This window comes from Cydia splendana, chromosome 1 (genome assembly GCF_910591565.1).
Source record: "Cydia splendana chromosome 1, ilCydSple1.2, whole genome shotgun sequence".
NCBI lineage: Eukaryota > Metazoa > Arthropoda > Insecta > Lepidoptera > Tortricidae > Cydia > Cydia splendana.
The window spans coordinates 25,701,328-25,715,966 of NC_085960.1; the positions used below are offsets into that span (position 1 = coordinate 25,701,328).

A 14,639-nucleotide genomic window follows, 5' to 3' on the forward strand; every position below is an offset into this window, starting at 1 on the left:
TATCAAAGCAAAAAATAAAAAACAAACAATGAGTGTACCTTATTAGGTACACTCGCTGTTCACACTCATACATAGTTGTGTTTTTAGTTTGAGCTTCTTGATCTATAGTCTAAGGTTTTCCATTGTTTTCCATCACAAAAAAGTGATTATTTTCCAAAACAGTCACAAAGCAGAATAACAAATTACACGAGTAGGTGGCTAGCAAAATCGACTTAAATTCAAACCTACTTAATTCTTGCGGTATATTGGATTGCAATTATTATTTTCTGTGTTATGTCCATTGCCAGATTTATTTTAGTTGAAGCGCTCAGTGTAGGTACCTACTATTGTGTTAAAAACAGCTAAAGGTGGATAGAGGTTCATGGTGATAAGCAATGCTTACCTACCTAATGTTAAAAAAAATTACTTCATAAACCATTTATTAAAAATATACAAAACATTTTATAACCATAATTAAAACTAACCGAATATCATAACCGTCGAATTCTTCTACCTAGAATATAATAATAATAAGAACTATGCTAAGTACAATATTGACCGTGATCCCTGCGTAAAAAGCTGTAAAGTATTTATTAATATTTTTTGAGTAATATGTTTTCGAGAGTCAAACACCATTGATATGATTAGAATACTCCTAGGTGGCGTCTTATGAATTACATTATACTTATATCATTTTAGCTTTATAAAGATAGGATAAGGCAAGCCATACCAGGGCAAGACACTCGGTTAAATTTTTTTTAAATTGGCAACTATTAATGAAGACTTAAGAGTTGTAGCTCTTGTTACATTTCTGTGGCAGAGTTAGATACTACGAATTCATCTCAAATTAACTATTATGAGATAGTAACAAAATCATTAAAATTAAATAAAAATCCAAGTTGTTGCTTTGCGCAATAACTGCAATATAATTTCAGGTCTCGAATAAATAATGATTTTAATTTAATTATTAACACTTTGGTCTAACTATTATTAAAATGCTTTATGAATAATCTTTGCATATGGAATGTCTTGTAGAGCTCACAAAAAACGGTTCAGTTCGTAGTTCATAAGTATATTAGTTGCAAGTATGTCAGTTCGTAAATTGTCTCATTTTGGCAATACAATATAAATCACATTAGATATCACAATTTAAATAATTTGATTGTAACAAGGCACTTGGTTTCATTCGGATGTCAAACAGGAAATCTTAAATACAATTTGTCATGGTATATGAAGTTTTAACAAACAGTATTAAATCGATTTGAGCAAGTTATATAAGTTCATGACAGAGAGAGTCACAACTTCCTCTAAACTACGAATTATTATTATTTAATGCGACATCTTTGTCATACGATTTTTTTCGTCAAATTATGTCGACCCTAGGCAAAACCTCTTAATTTTTTTTTTGTCGATTATTGGGAGTTTTTTCCACTTCTTAAAATGTCAAATTTTAATTTCATTCATTCCAGTACACATTTCACGATCATTATCACATACATTAAAATTGGTAACATACCTTTTCACTCTTACTTCTATAATTATTCCTTTCTTTAGTTGCATTCTTTTTCTCAATTTTTAGATAATGACCTCTTTAAAACCTCCCAGCACACACACAGCCGCTCATTGGAGATGTTCATTTTTATAAAAATCTGTAACGAACGCTAATTTAATTATATATGACGCTCTCAGACAAAAGGTACCATTTCAACGGCCGTCAAAATAGATAACAGCTAGTTACAATCGATAACATTTGCCCGAGAACGGCACACGAATGTATACATACAAGCTGCCTCAAGTTATACAATTATCTACCATAGTATGTAAACACACGGAGTAGCTTATCTGGTGGACTTGAGCTTCCAGCGCAGGAAGAGGAAGGCGGAGATACGCAGCACGAGGAAGATGGCGCACAGCGCCGCCACGTCCAGCCAGATGTCCGCGTCCAGCATGTCCAGCTCCTCCAGCGTCGTGCGCGGGTTCTTGAAGTGGCAGTACGACTGCGGAAACAATACAAGTTTAATTTGTTGCATATTTCGCATTGCTATGGTTTTATGACTTGAGGAACTAACTAGACTAGACGGCTGTAATGTAATCACATGCAGAGGAGAGATATAAGATTCCAACATATCTATTTAGACTGATCAGAACTAAGAATAGGTGAATGCATTGTCTTGTCATAGGTTATGTTATAAAGCAGATAAGACAAAAAGTCACTCGACATTTGTGCATCTATGAATTGTACATGATAGGCAGCATACAAGACATGCACCGCATTCAAATTCGCAGTAAATCCGCGTTCAATAGAACCAATATGCTACATGCTAGAATAAATGGACAAAGAGATATTCTCAATCAAGACCCTTATTTACTTACAACCGATATTATTAGTCAAAATGCGAGTACTCGTAACTACTCGGCTAAAATTTATTTTTATGAGCTTATTTTACAAGCATTATTACTCGAATATTATCCTCCTGAAATTCCGCGCACAAACGTTTGTATACACATATTCTAAAATCGAAGGAACTTCCATTGACAACGGATTCCAATTCAAAAACAAAACTGCTTCTGTGTCTCGGGCAGATACGAGCAGTAATGAGTACTCACCTGAGTGCACTTTAATTTCTCCCTGTTGAAGGAGTAGGTGGCGAGCGCCGTGCCCTCGAAGCCGTAGCGGATGTAGGACAGGTACGTGATCCAGCGCAGGTACACCGGGATGGCGTTGAACGACACGAAGAAGCCGCTGAACAGCAGGAACGGCACCGACATCACCGGCGCCAGAAACACGCCGTTCTGAAATAGACGAAGGTATTTTAACGATCTCTAGCAGCGGTTTACAGTCAAACATCTATCACTGATCGCTTAAAAAAACATCTCATGATCACTCCACATGGGCGCTCACATAATTGAGGCCGCTGAAGATGTGGATACCACCATATAGATAAACAGATGCATACGTTAATGTTGACTATTCAAAATGCCGGCGAGTACCTGCTTATTTTAATCGCTTTTCGCTGATCGCCGCCAGTTGGACACCGTCCTGGTTAGCTTTTGAGTTCTAGGGGTAATTATGGGCTGTTGTAATTTAAAACAATGTACCTATGTTGTATCTGAAAGGCGCGGCTTTTGACGTAGTATTATACATGTAAAATAGTGTTTATATGTCGTCGCAACTCTTCGTCTATGCTTAATAATACTGATAATATACATAGTTGGGAGTGGAGTGTCTTCTACATTCAATGATAAACGACAGTTTACCTGCACGTTCATGGCGGCGCCGACCACGAGCCCCACGCTCTGCGCCACGAAGGAGATGAGAAGGCACGACGTCAGGAACATGGAGAAGCGGAACCACTCGAGCGGCTGCGACGTCAGCAGGTACACGATCACCACGTAGATCACGCAGAATATCGCCTACACAGAAGCGAAAGATGACTGGATTACACTCGCTGTTAGAGCTGTCATGCAAGTCCTACAGCTGAACCGGTAGGTTCCAACATATATATTCGTGAATGTAGATATGGATATATGATTATTCCCTTGTGCATGTTGTGATGAATAAATAGTTTTTTAGTATGAGTTAAGATTTTTAGTATTCGTATGCGTCTTTCCCTTGGACATTATAAAATAAATAGACTGATAAACCATCTACTTCTTTACAGTTATATGATGAAAATCTTAGATAAAAACTTATTAACTTTAATGACTTAATAAATTACCTGGAATGGTATATCGGAGACCGTGATGGCTAGGTAATAGGAGCGCAGTGAGTACCAGCGATTAAAATGCTCTTTTACTAGCACGGGCATCTCCAGAGGGACTGCAAACAAACAACAATAGATTAATTCGTCAGTCAGTATACAACGGTAGACATTTTATCATAAACAATATCATAAACAAAAACCTGCCTGAATACTAAGTTTTTATTAGGGTTCCGTACCCAAAGGGTAAAAAGGGGACCCTATTACCAAGACTCCGCTGTCCGTCTGTCCGTATGTCCGTCCGTTTGTCTGTCACCAGGCTGTATCTCATGAACCGTGATAGCTACACAGTTGAAATTTTCACAGATGAAGTAGGTATTTCTGTAGCCGCTATAACGACAAATACAAAAAACAAAATAAAATAAATATTTAAGTGAGGCTCTTTTACAACGTGATTTTTTGCGTAATGGTACGGAACCCTTCGTGCGCGAGTCCGACTCGCATTTGGCCGATTTTTTTTACTAAACATAAGGCATTATATTGCCCTTCGAAGATCTGGTAGCTAAGGTTAAAATAACCTAATATAGATAAACAAAAGAGAAGCCACCATGCTATTATTTACGCAATTGCGCCACTAAGTTAGTGATATAGCATGGCCGTTCGAGTTATCAATTATATCTACTTTTTTAAATATATGACACGAGCTACCTTATATTACACGTTATATCTAGTACTCACAGCTGAGGATCGTGATGGTCATGGAGGTGTACATGAGGAACAGCATGTTGAAGAAGAGGAAGCCGAGGTTGGACAGCACCTTGGCGCCGTCGTTGCCGATGTTGTAGTACAGCGCGCCTATCAGCAGCCCCACCAGCACGTGCGCGAACAGCCGCAGGTACATCAGCGTCTGCCAAATACATTTTAATGGTCATCAATATGCAAAACCTTTGAATAACTTAAAATCGACTAGGTACGGTGTTCTTCGTATTTTTTTAACGAGTAATAAAATCTTCCTTTTACTAAAGTTTACAGCCTCAGTTGTTTACACGCAACGGTGAAACACATGTACAAACACCTTATAAAACAAAGTCAAAGTCTGTGCGCGTGTGTTTGTTTGTATGTTCGCGATAAACTCAAAAACTACTGAACTGATTTTCATGCGATTTTCACCTATCAATAGAGTGATTCTTGAGGAAGGTTTAGGTGTATAATTTGTCAACCCGTGCGAAGCCGGGACGGGTCGCTAGTGTACGAATAAAATCATAATCCATCTTAAAGGTGGGTAAAAAGTAGGCCTCGTATTCTGTTCTGTTAAGTATGTTCTAACATATTCGTTAAATAGTTCGGAGCCACTTAACCAAGATTCAAGTTCAAAAGCAAATTATTTCTATGCTACTACTATACTGCTATACTGGCACATTGTGTGTATCTGTATGCCTTTGACATCTGTGGCTGATTATTTATTATTGATCAGTATACTACAAGCTGATTTGAAGATCGGATTTCACTTTATCGCAACCCAGAACAGCGTGAGTGCTATGTGACGCGTAATATGGACGAAACCCTAACATCCGTAACTCGAACGTACATAAGTATACGATTGTAAAGTTCAGTTGGAAATGGAACCTAAATGCAATACAAATAAGAGCTACAACTGACCCAATCCCGCCGACTGAAGAGCAAGGTGCGCTTGAGCACGACCCAGAACTGCGCGAGCTCGGAGGTGGCGTAGCGCCGCGGCGACGCGTCGCCGCCCAGCAGCGCCGCCTCCGTGTTGTCCGGCTTCTCCAACTCCATCTGCACCACCAGGGGCTCGCCTGCAAATATATTACTTATTATTCATATATCCATAATTCCATACGTCTGTCTGTTACCTCTTTACGGTTAAGCCGCTGAACCGATTTAGTTGAAATTTGGTATAGAGATAGTTTGAGTCCCGGGGAAGGACATAGGATAGTTTTTATGTCGGAAATCATCCCTGAAGAGAGTGCAAAGGGGGATGTAATTGAAAGAGTTAATGCATTGCCTAATAATTGGAGTAAGCAATGCGCGAATTGAATGATTGCTATTAGCATTATCCAGGCGCTATACCTACTTTAGCTGCTGTCACTAATTCCACGCAGACGAAGTCGCGGGCAAAAGCTAGCTTATTATAAATTCGAGAGGTTATATCACGGGTGGAAGAGCGCTATTCCGTTTTGAAGAGCCAGCTACACCAGTCCGTCGGTGATCGTAATTACGTTCCCTAATACGGCCAGCAACGTTGTACAAAAATCCACTACCGCCGTCTCGGTTGAGCGACGCCCAACATAATGTTTCACAATTTATTACGAGTAAGTACAGTCACCACAAGGGATTGTTATGCCATTTAGGGTTCTTGCTAAATTGGAAATTCTATAGCGTAAGTATTGAACAACCAATTTAGCTAGGACCGTAAATTTATTGTTGTTATCTGTAAGTTGTCCAACGGCTTCCCGCAATCATAACCAAATCGTCGTACCGCCTTGATGGGGATCTATTAGTCATACTATATCCTCGAATAAAACTGCTATTCTAATAGGTTTTTTATTCTTTGGAAGTAGCAATTCATTATACATAACAACAACGCAATGATTACGCAGTAAGTTGGCTTGACCAAATTAACTACGAGTATAGCCCTTCCCTGATGTCATTATAAGGGCAGTTTACATACATACATAGTCTGACGTCTAAATGATTAAAATGGAATATTACTGTTACGCAATAATAATATAAGAGCTGAAGATTAATCCGTAGTTCGAGTACGGAGTGAAACGAGGAATAACAACCTCATACAAACAGGAAGTAACTTCGTCGTTCAACCTTCGCCCTTAGATATCGCCGAGTCAACTATGCTTGTTTGTAATGAAATCATGTAATATAAATATCGTTAATTCATGCCTATCTTCCTCTAGATATCTTTAAAAATAATTAGTATATCCGTACAATCACGATATGATATATAGTGGCGCAATCATGTACAGTCAAAGAATTGGATTCGCGTATCAATAATTGTAAGGGTTATCTTTCATCGCCACGCTAGCATGACGTTTGTGCCGCAGTATCAGTATGACATGTCTATTTGCAGAGTTTTTCCGAGCTCATTTCACCATTTAACATCTTTTGAATCTTTCTTTCTCGCCACAATTGCTACGGGTGATTTAAAAATATTAACGGCTACCCCAAGTACCGTTTGCTTATAAAGTTAACATTTGTATCCAAAATAACTCGGTCGGTCAAGCCTCCTAACTTTCCCGACCTCAATTGCCAATTGACGGTGTCCAAAAATACAATAAATTACGATGAAATGATTATCACACAGTAAAAATCAGATAATTTTATTCGGGATACTTAAAATCTAGTATAAACACCATGACTTTCAGACACAGCTTGGAATCGGACCGGCATCGATTCGACTATACGACTACAAATATCTGAACCACGCAATGATTCCCAAATCTCATGGCAATGGTCCTCCAAGGCTTGCTTCGTGCCTTCTCGACCATTTTCCCACTTATGTACTATGATACTCCATATATTCTCAATTGGATTTAAATCGGGCGATTTGCTGGGCCAAGGAATTTCAATTATGTCGGGATGCTGGCGAAACCAAGTTCTGGTGACCCTTGCTTTATGTATTGGACAATTATCGTGAACGATGTGTATATTTGGAACTTCTTCCTGCGGATAAACGTTTCGCACGGTAGGAACCATGATTTCATCCATTATCTCTACGTAATTTGTAGCATTAGCTCGCGAAGGCATCTGGGTGAGCTCTCCGACCCCCGCAGAAGATACCCACCCCCACATATTTACACTAATACGATCATCATGTTCTTCTGCATACGACGGCATCCTGTCATATCTACATGAACTCAAACGTCCATCTCGTGAACATAGAAAAGTTTTTTCATGTGTAAATATCACAGTACTCCAGTCAAAATTTTGGTATCTGCGTGCGAAATCAGCTCTTGCAATTTTGTTTGCTGCAGTCAATGTTACTTTTCTCTCGCGTGGCCTGCGATGAATTCCAATACCGTGGAGATAATTTCGAACTGTTCGTAAACAAACGTCAAACTGATCTGCGAAATATCTAGTAGGCGTGATAGGATGTTCTTCATAACGTTGCCGAATCTCAAAAACTTGTTCAGTTGTGAGCCGCTGTGAGCGGTGGTTAAAACGGCGTCGGTCTTATGTGTGACCCTCTCGCCCGTGTCGAGTGATCCATAGACGCACAGTTGTTCTGGATATATTTAATGACCTAGCTATATCGCGCATCCTGCAACCCTGCTCATGCAATGTAATTATTTGGTTTCTTCGCTCTACATAGTTTACCCGATGCATTTTCTTTTTTTTTTACAACTTGACAACGGCAAATAAGTAGTTTTTAAAACATAAAACTTGAATAGTTTATTATTCAGGGAAGATAGTTCAACGTGAAATATAAACTGCGTCGATATTGAGTCGTACGCCGATCAAACAATATTGGTTGCCTGGCAACCCCTTTGATTCGGCTACCGCATTAGGTGAACGCCCCATTAACTGCAACCTAAAGCAGCCCTATTGCTATAGTATAAGATAATAGTTATTTGTACAACAAGAGATCAAAGTTTGATATTTCTTCGAGTGCTTATTTTGAGTCCCGTGCAAGCGAAAGATTCTATAATAGATTCACGAGCGTAGCGAGTGAATCTAATTTAGAATCTTGAGCGTAGTAAGGGATTCAAAAGCGCACGAGATGTAAATAACTTTGATCTCGTGTAGTACACAAAATTTTTCACCCTAAGCAGTGAGAACATACCTAGAGGGACAGAGATAATAGAACCCAAGTATATCGAACTTGTATTAGACCCCGCATGTTGAAATGACTATAAAGGTCACTTGAATGTCATTTTGTCTCACTCAGTGAGCAAAATCGCATTTTGCTCACTGAGTGAGACCTTCAGTGAGCAAAATGCGATTTTGCTCACTGAGTGAGACAAAATGACTCAGTGAGCAAAATCGCATTTTGCTCACTGTTTTTAAGAAGCAAAGTACCCTTGTTCGAGCTGCTGAGGTGAAAATGTTTTTACTTGTTATTGATTATGAGTATTATGACCGTGACCTTACTTACCATTTTAGAATATACCTATCAAACTACGACTTGACTAGGCAATCCGAATTTTGACCGGAAATATACTACCAAGTATATACTTGGCATATGCCAAGGTTGTTCTATTTAAATGTTTATAAGTATTTTTTTCGCGATTAATAACTAGATGACCCTGAGTCGTGTTAGCGACATTGAAATATAAACCGCCCGAACATTTTTATGTGAATAATATTGTGATGACGTAAATAAGACATTGTCGCGATTTTATCTAATATTATCTTCGAGCAACACGGAAGGGAGGTGGCATTCGCACTATTTCCCCTCTGCCAAGGTACAAGATCAACTGATCTAGCGCGGGTAATAGAACTAGTTGCTCTCGGATTTTAAACTAGACCGAGTCCAGTCGCGGGGGTGAACACTGCAGCAGAAAAAATGCTTAATTGCTCGGTTTTTTGTTGTAAAAACAGGTCAGGGACATCATATTTACAAAAAGATGGTGTTACATTTCACATTTAAGTATTTTTTACATATATCATACGTTTAATTACATTTAAACACAATTATTATATTTTAGTCTCATGTAGGTAATTGTTGGATTTATCGATTTTGCTCGCCCAGTACAAATTGCGGATCGGTCGAGCGACAAATCTGACTTCTCATCTCTCAGAAAACAATAAAATTCTTCGACGAAAATGTGTCAGTGTGCGTGTTGTGACACTTGTGACTCGTCCGTACACAAAAACAGATCGAGGTTTGCAAGATTTGTCTGTGTAGTGTGTCATTTTCTATGTATTTGTGTCGTCATTACAGATTAAATTTTGTATGTAAGTGTGTGAGAATGTAAAATGTGAAATGGCAGAAAGATTTGTACGGTAAGATATCGCTTGGGCACCTCCCTTCCGACGTGTCGGAAGCCGGTGTTGCTCCAAGAATATTGTATAGCTAAACATTAAGGTGCTAATATAGGTAAATGCTAAATGGTAGGGATGGGCAGGATTTACAAACCTTTTCCCTTGGCGATCTCATTAGCCGCAAACTGCAGAATTCCATTCTGCAAGTTCCCAGCGCCGGTGCCGTTCGACCCGTTAGACTTGTCCTCTTTGAATTTCTCTTGCACTTGCGACAAGTCGTTTTTGTTCCACTCAGCGTTCAGAGAGTTCTGCATGTCTTCTTTGTTGTTCAGGTTGGGCAGTTTCGCCTCAGGGAAAGGTTGGCCGTTTCTGGAAATGTATATAAAGAATTTTAAAATAAAGAGGATAAGTGACCAGAGTAGGAAATTTTAGTAGTAGTTTTAGAAGTTTAAAGTCTGCATTCATTTCGAAAGGTTAGTTGAAATCCATATAATATAAGACTTTAGTTACATCTCAATTGCATCGCTAGAAGATATCCACCCACACTTGAAATGAAAGCCTGAAGAAAGTTATTTAAGAGCCAACGGGAGTGGTCATTTCTCCATACAAACGTACTCCTCGTTTTCCTCCGTGGTTTTTGAAGCTAGAGCAATGATTTTTTCAACACAGATTAATATTGTCAATATCTGTGTCGGACCGTTTTGCTTTTTTTGATATTTTTGTTTTTTAAGGCGCTAGAGCCCTTCAAAAATGGCCAAAATGGCCTAATTGACTATGCCGCAATGAGAGGCGTGGCATTCAAAACTGATATCAATTAGCCAAAAAAGCAAAACGGTCCGACACAGATAATTTCATAATCATTTAGATTTCCAAATTTGGTTACGATTGGTTAAGTTTTGGAGGAGGAAACATAGGAGTACGAAACCTCGATTTTTGAGATTTTTACGCAGGATTTTTCGCCTCGTCCTTATCGCACTACTTTTAGGTGCCGCTTCCGTTAGCGAGACGGGTATATTTACCTAAAATATTTAAAACTCAGCTCCTGTTTCGTCTTAACAGCGTACACAATGCTAGATGTCATATAAATACACACTTGGTCTAGCATCTACAACTGTCGCGGTTGTTGCCAACAGCGATGGCTGATGATTTCGTCAACTGCGAAAGCTGTAGACGCACAAAACTAGGCAAAAAATAGAAAGGCCTCCCCTTTCTATTTTTTTTTTGTATGACATCTTTATTAAATATCTTTACCTGATGTCGTGTTTTCCATTGTCAATAGCTCGCACTAGCTTGCCGGTGTGGTCCCCGTACTCGCCGCACGACACCTCGATGATGAAGGACGCCGGGTTGTGGTACGACGGGCACTGCAGGTCCAAACTGCCCAGCCATGACACTGCAATACCATTCCAAATCATATTTACTTTATTCATAAAAATCCGCCACTTTCAAAATCTCTTTTAACCTATCCGTTCATCTTAGGGTGGTATTCCATCTGTCCAATTTCTTTCTCCAATGTGTATTGCATCTCACATTTTGCTTGAGAGAGTGAGACGCAATGAAATTGGAAAAATAAATTGCATAGGTCCTTAGGATCAATCTTGCGTCCGTTATTTTTATCCGACTACGGCGAAGCAAAAGGAAGGTTATACAATAACTAGCTTTTGTGTGCTTTAGTGTTTTAGTTGTACTAACAAGACATCATACATATACCATACCAGTTAAGGTTTGTGTGCTTATAAAACTCAAGCAGACTTGAAACGATTATTAGGTACTTAAATAATAATAAAAATACATTAGAATCCCTTCTTCTTCCTCGCGTTATCCCGGCATTTGCCACGGCTCATGGGAGCCTGGGGTCCGCTTGACAACTAATCCCAAGAACTGACATAAGCACTAGTTTTTACGAAAGCGGCTGCCATCTGACCTTCCAACCCAGAGGGGAAACTAGGCCTTATTGGGATTAGTCCAGTTTCCTCACGATGTTTTCCTTCACCGAAAAGCGACTGGTAAATATCAAATGATATTTCGTACAGTCGCCCACACTGTTAACTGTACATCGATGGACCTTATGCCCTTTGTAATAAGGTCCACTGATGTATAGTCAGGAGTGTTGCTGTGTGTACATAAGTTCCGAAAAACTCATTGGTACGAGCCGTGGTTTGAACCCGCGACCTCCGGATTGCAAGTCGCACGCTCTTACCGCTAGGCCACCAGCGCTTCACATTAGAATCCCTATTGATTAAAAATGGAGCTCAGTGGCAAAAATGTACGTACCTAATTTGCCCGTGCTACCCTGGTACACGCATTGACCATCGGCCAACGTGTACAGGTGATCAAACATCTCGAACAATCTAGCAGACGGCTGATGGATCGTGCATATTATAGTTCTTCCTCCACTCGCTAGCGTCTTCAGCAGAGATATACACTGGAAACACGAGGAGCTGTCGAGGCCTGAGGTCGGTTCGTCGAAGAACATGATGGGCGGGTTGTTGACTAGCTCGAGGGCTATGGAGAGACGCTTCTTCTGTCCTCCGGAGAGATTCGATGTCATGGTCTTGTGATGCTCCGCCAAACCGAGCGTCTCGAGGATTTCTTGGATCTGGAATTAATAACACGACGATGAACATGCGTCCTTCACAGGTGGACAGAAGCCTAAACGTTTGGCATAAGGATGAAGAGAAAGGCTAAATCGGTAGATATGTTTGTCAATCTCCTCTTGACCCGTAGTTTCACAAACATCAAGTTTTATTGCAAATGAATGCAAATTGTTTCACCTTATTCGTTAAAAAGCACTCGTAGCAAAGTACCTAGCTCGGGTGGAGTAGGTATCTACTTTTTACAAGTGCCACACTCGAACCAGATTCATTTGTAATTTATAAGTATGTCGAATATCATGTGATATTATCCTGTCGCTAGTTTTAGTGACGAGAAAACGTCGTAAGGAATCCTAACAAATGAGTCAATCTTAAAATGCGTAAGACAATGTCAATATTCTCGGTGCGTAGGTACGTGTCTGTCTTATTATGCATGGTTGGCACGAAACCAGTTTCAACAACAAAATACTCAATTACTTTTGGCGTAGGCTAATACAAAGTTTTAGGTATCGTTATAAGGATATTTCAGACAACTGAAACGTACCTGAATTTTATAGCAATTATAATCATACATCGGGGTTTTCGGTGCGGGAATGATTTCGTGTATTTATAACTTTGTTTATTGTAAAATAATTACCAAACTATGAATTAAACGTAGGTAATAAGGTCCAAATGTGCTTAGAAATATTAAATTAGTATCGTTTTTTACAGTTTTTACCTGTTATTTGGCTAGTGTAAAACATTCCCGCACCGAAACCCAAAACCCCGATGTATGATTATAATGCACATCTTTATAAAGCAAATGCGAAATAAGTATTTTCATTTTTCATTGTGTTGGCCGTGTTACACCGAACTAATTGGTCGTTCAGCTGTTCTTTTCTTGTTTGCCTTGCTAGTTGCTATGTGCGGATTTTAACCAGGTAGGACATAGTTATATGATCATCATTACTCCTAAACTTCTGCGCAAATTTAATAAATGTAGGTATAACCATAATGTATAAAAACAATTTCTAATAAACTATGTCAAGGATGGTTTCTAACATACAACAAACAAACAGGATAAAACTAAAACAAATAATGACTCAACGATTGTTTTTTGTTTCGTTACAACGCTTCAATTAATCGAGGTATCTACTAAATATTGATGCGGTTGCCGGGTGGGTTACTGGCGAGAAACGGCACAGGACCGGGATCAGTGGCGAGCAGTCGTGTTGGAGGCCAAGACACACTTTGGGTCGCTGCGCCAGAGGAGTAAGTAAGTAAGTTTACGGATGCGGTGCCATTGTGATGGCCATCTAATAATGCTGCTTGTAGACCCTTACAAAGACTGGGGAATCTACTTATTGTGCTTTTGTTGGCTTTAGTAGTCACAGATGGCAGTTTGAGCGCGGTGGCAACCACCATAGCCTTCGCGACCATCAGAGGTTGCCGTGCAGCTAGTTGTCCAACATGATATAGCACGAGAGATTGCGAAACATGCCATTCACTATGATGTTTCAGGACTTCAGAAAAGCCGGGGTAGGCACATACCACTTCGCGTTTGTCAGCCTTAGAGGTTGTCGCGGGCAGTTTGAGCGAGGTGGCGACCGCCATAGCCTCCTCGACCGTCAGGTTGCCGTGCAGCTGGTTGTCTTGCATGATGTAGCAGGAGAGCTTGCGGAAGCTCGACAGGTTCCGCTCCATGCCGTTCACTGTGATGCTGCCTTCCATTCCTGACGTCCTGGGGATAAAAATAATACGTTGAGAATTGAGAACATACGATTATTATGACTAAAATGATGAAGTGAACGTTTAAACTGTGTTTCAGTATCGTTAAAAGGATGTTTTGAAATAAATTAATAAATTTTTGCGAATCGAATCGAATTGTTGACTAGCTTATATTGTTACTCTACGAGCGTTTATCAAACTTTCTTACGACGTAACCCCATACCCTCCACTATTTGTAGCCCGTGTTGTGTTATTTTTCCTTTCCAATGCTTCGGTTCTACGACCTCCTTATGAAGGCATGGCCCCCCATTGACTACCTATCAGATTGATATCTAGTAAAGATACCAATACGATATTTTAGAACATTCCCGTGACTGACAGAAGAATAGCGCTAATAGCTACGAAAGTAGTTCATATTCATACATTCCTTTATGTTAGGCGTGTTTGCATAATATTTAGATTATCTGCAATCAGTCTGCAATGCGTACAATGTCCTGGCATTGACAAGTATACTTCTGCTATTTTTGCGAAAGAATTTCATTTATTGTGATGGCCCATCCACTCTTTGTCATTCCAAAGTCTATGTAGAGTTAGCTCGGTCTGGCTCTTGTATAATTTAGTATAAACTGTGAACAAGTAACACTGATTTACAAGCTTTTTTTAAATTGTATAAATAGTAAACGGTGCTGCCATTTAA

At 39.6% G+C, this 14,639-nt stretch overlaps 1 protein-coding gene across 2 annotated transcripts in view; it reads right to left on the minus strand.

Annotated features, from left to right (window-relative positions):
• Nucleotides 1–402: 402 nt before the first annotated feature.
• LOC134792256 (ATP-binding cassette subfamily G member 4) overlaps nt 403–14,639 on the minus strand; it is a 47,000-nt gene continuing 32,763 nt past the window's right edge. For both annotated transcript variants that reach the window (XM_063763528.1, XM_063763524.1), the window contains 10 exons: nt 13,766–13,955; nt 11,916–12,240; nt 10,893–11,034; nt 9,796–10,010; nt 5,340–5,497; nt 4,419–4,587; nt 3,699–3,799; nt 3,238–3,393; nt 2,587–2,772; nt 403–1,976 (listed from right to left, as the gene is read on the minus strand). In XM_063763528.1, the coding sequence (XP_063619598.1) occupies nt 1,818–1,976; nt 2,587–2,772; nt 3,238–3,393; nt 3,699–3,799; nt 4,419–4,587; nt 5,340–5,497; nt 9,796–10,010; nt 10,893–11,034; nt 11,916–12,240; nt 13,766–13,955 (1,801 nt within the window). In that variant the 3' untranslated portion in view covers nt 403–1,817. The remainder of the gene's footprint in view (nt 1,977–2,586; nt 2,773–3,237; nt 3,394–3,698; nt 3,800–4,418; nt 4,588–5,339; nt 5,498–9,795; nt 10,011–10,892; nt 11,035–11,915; nt 12,241–13,765; nt 13,956–14,639) is intronic.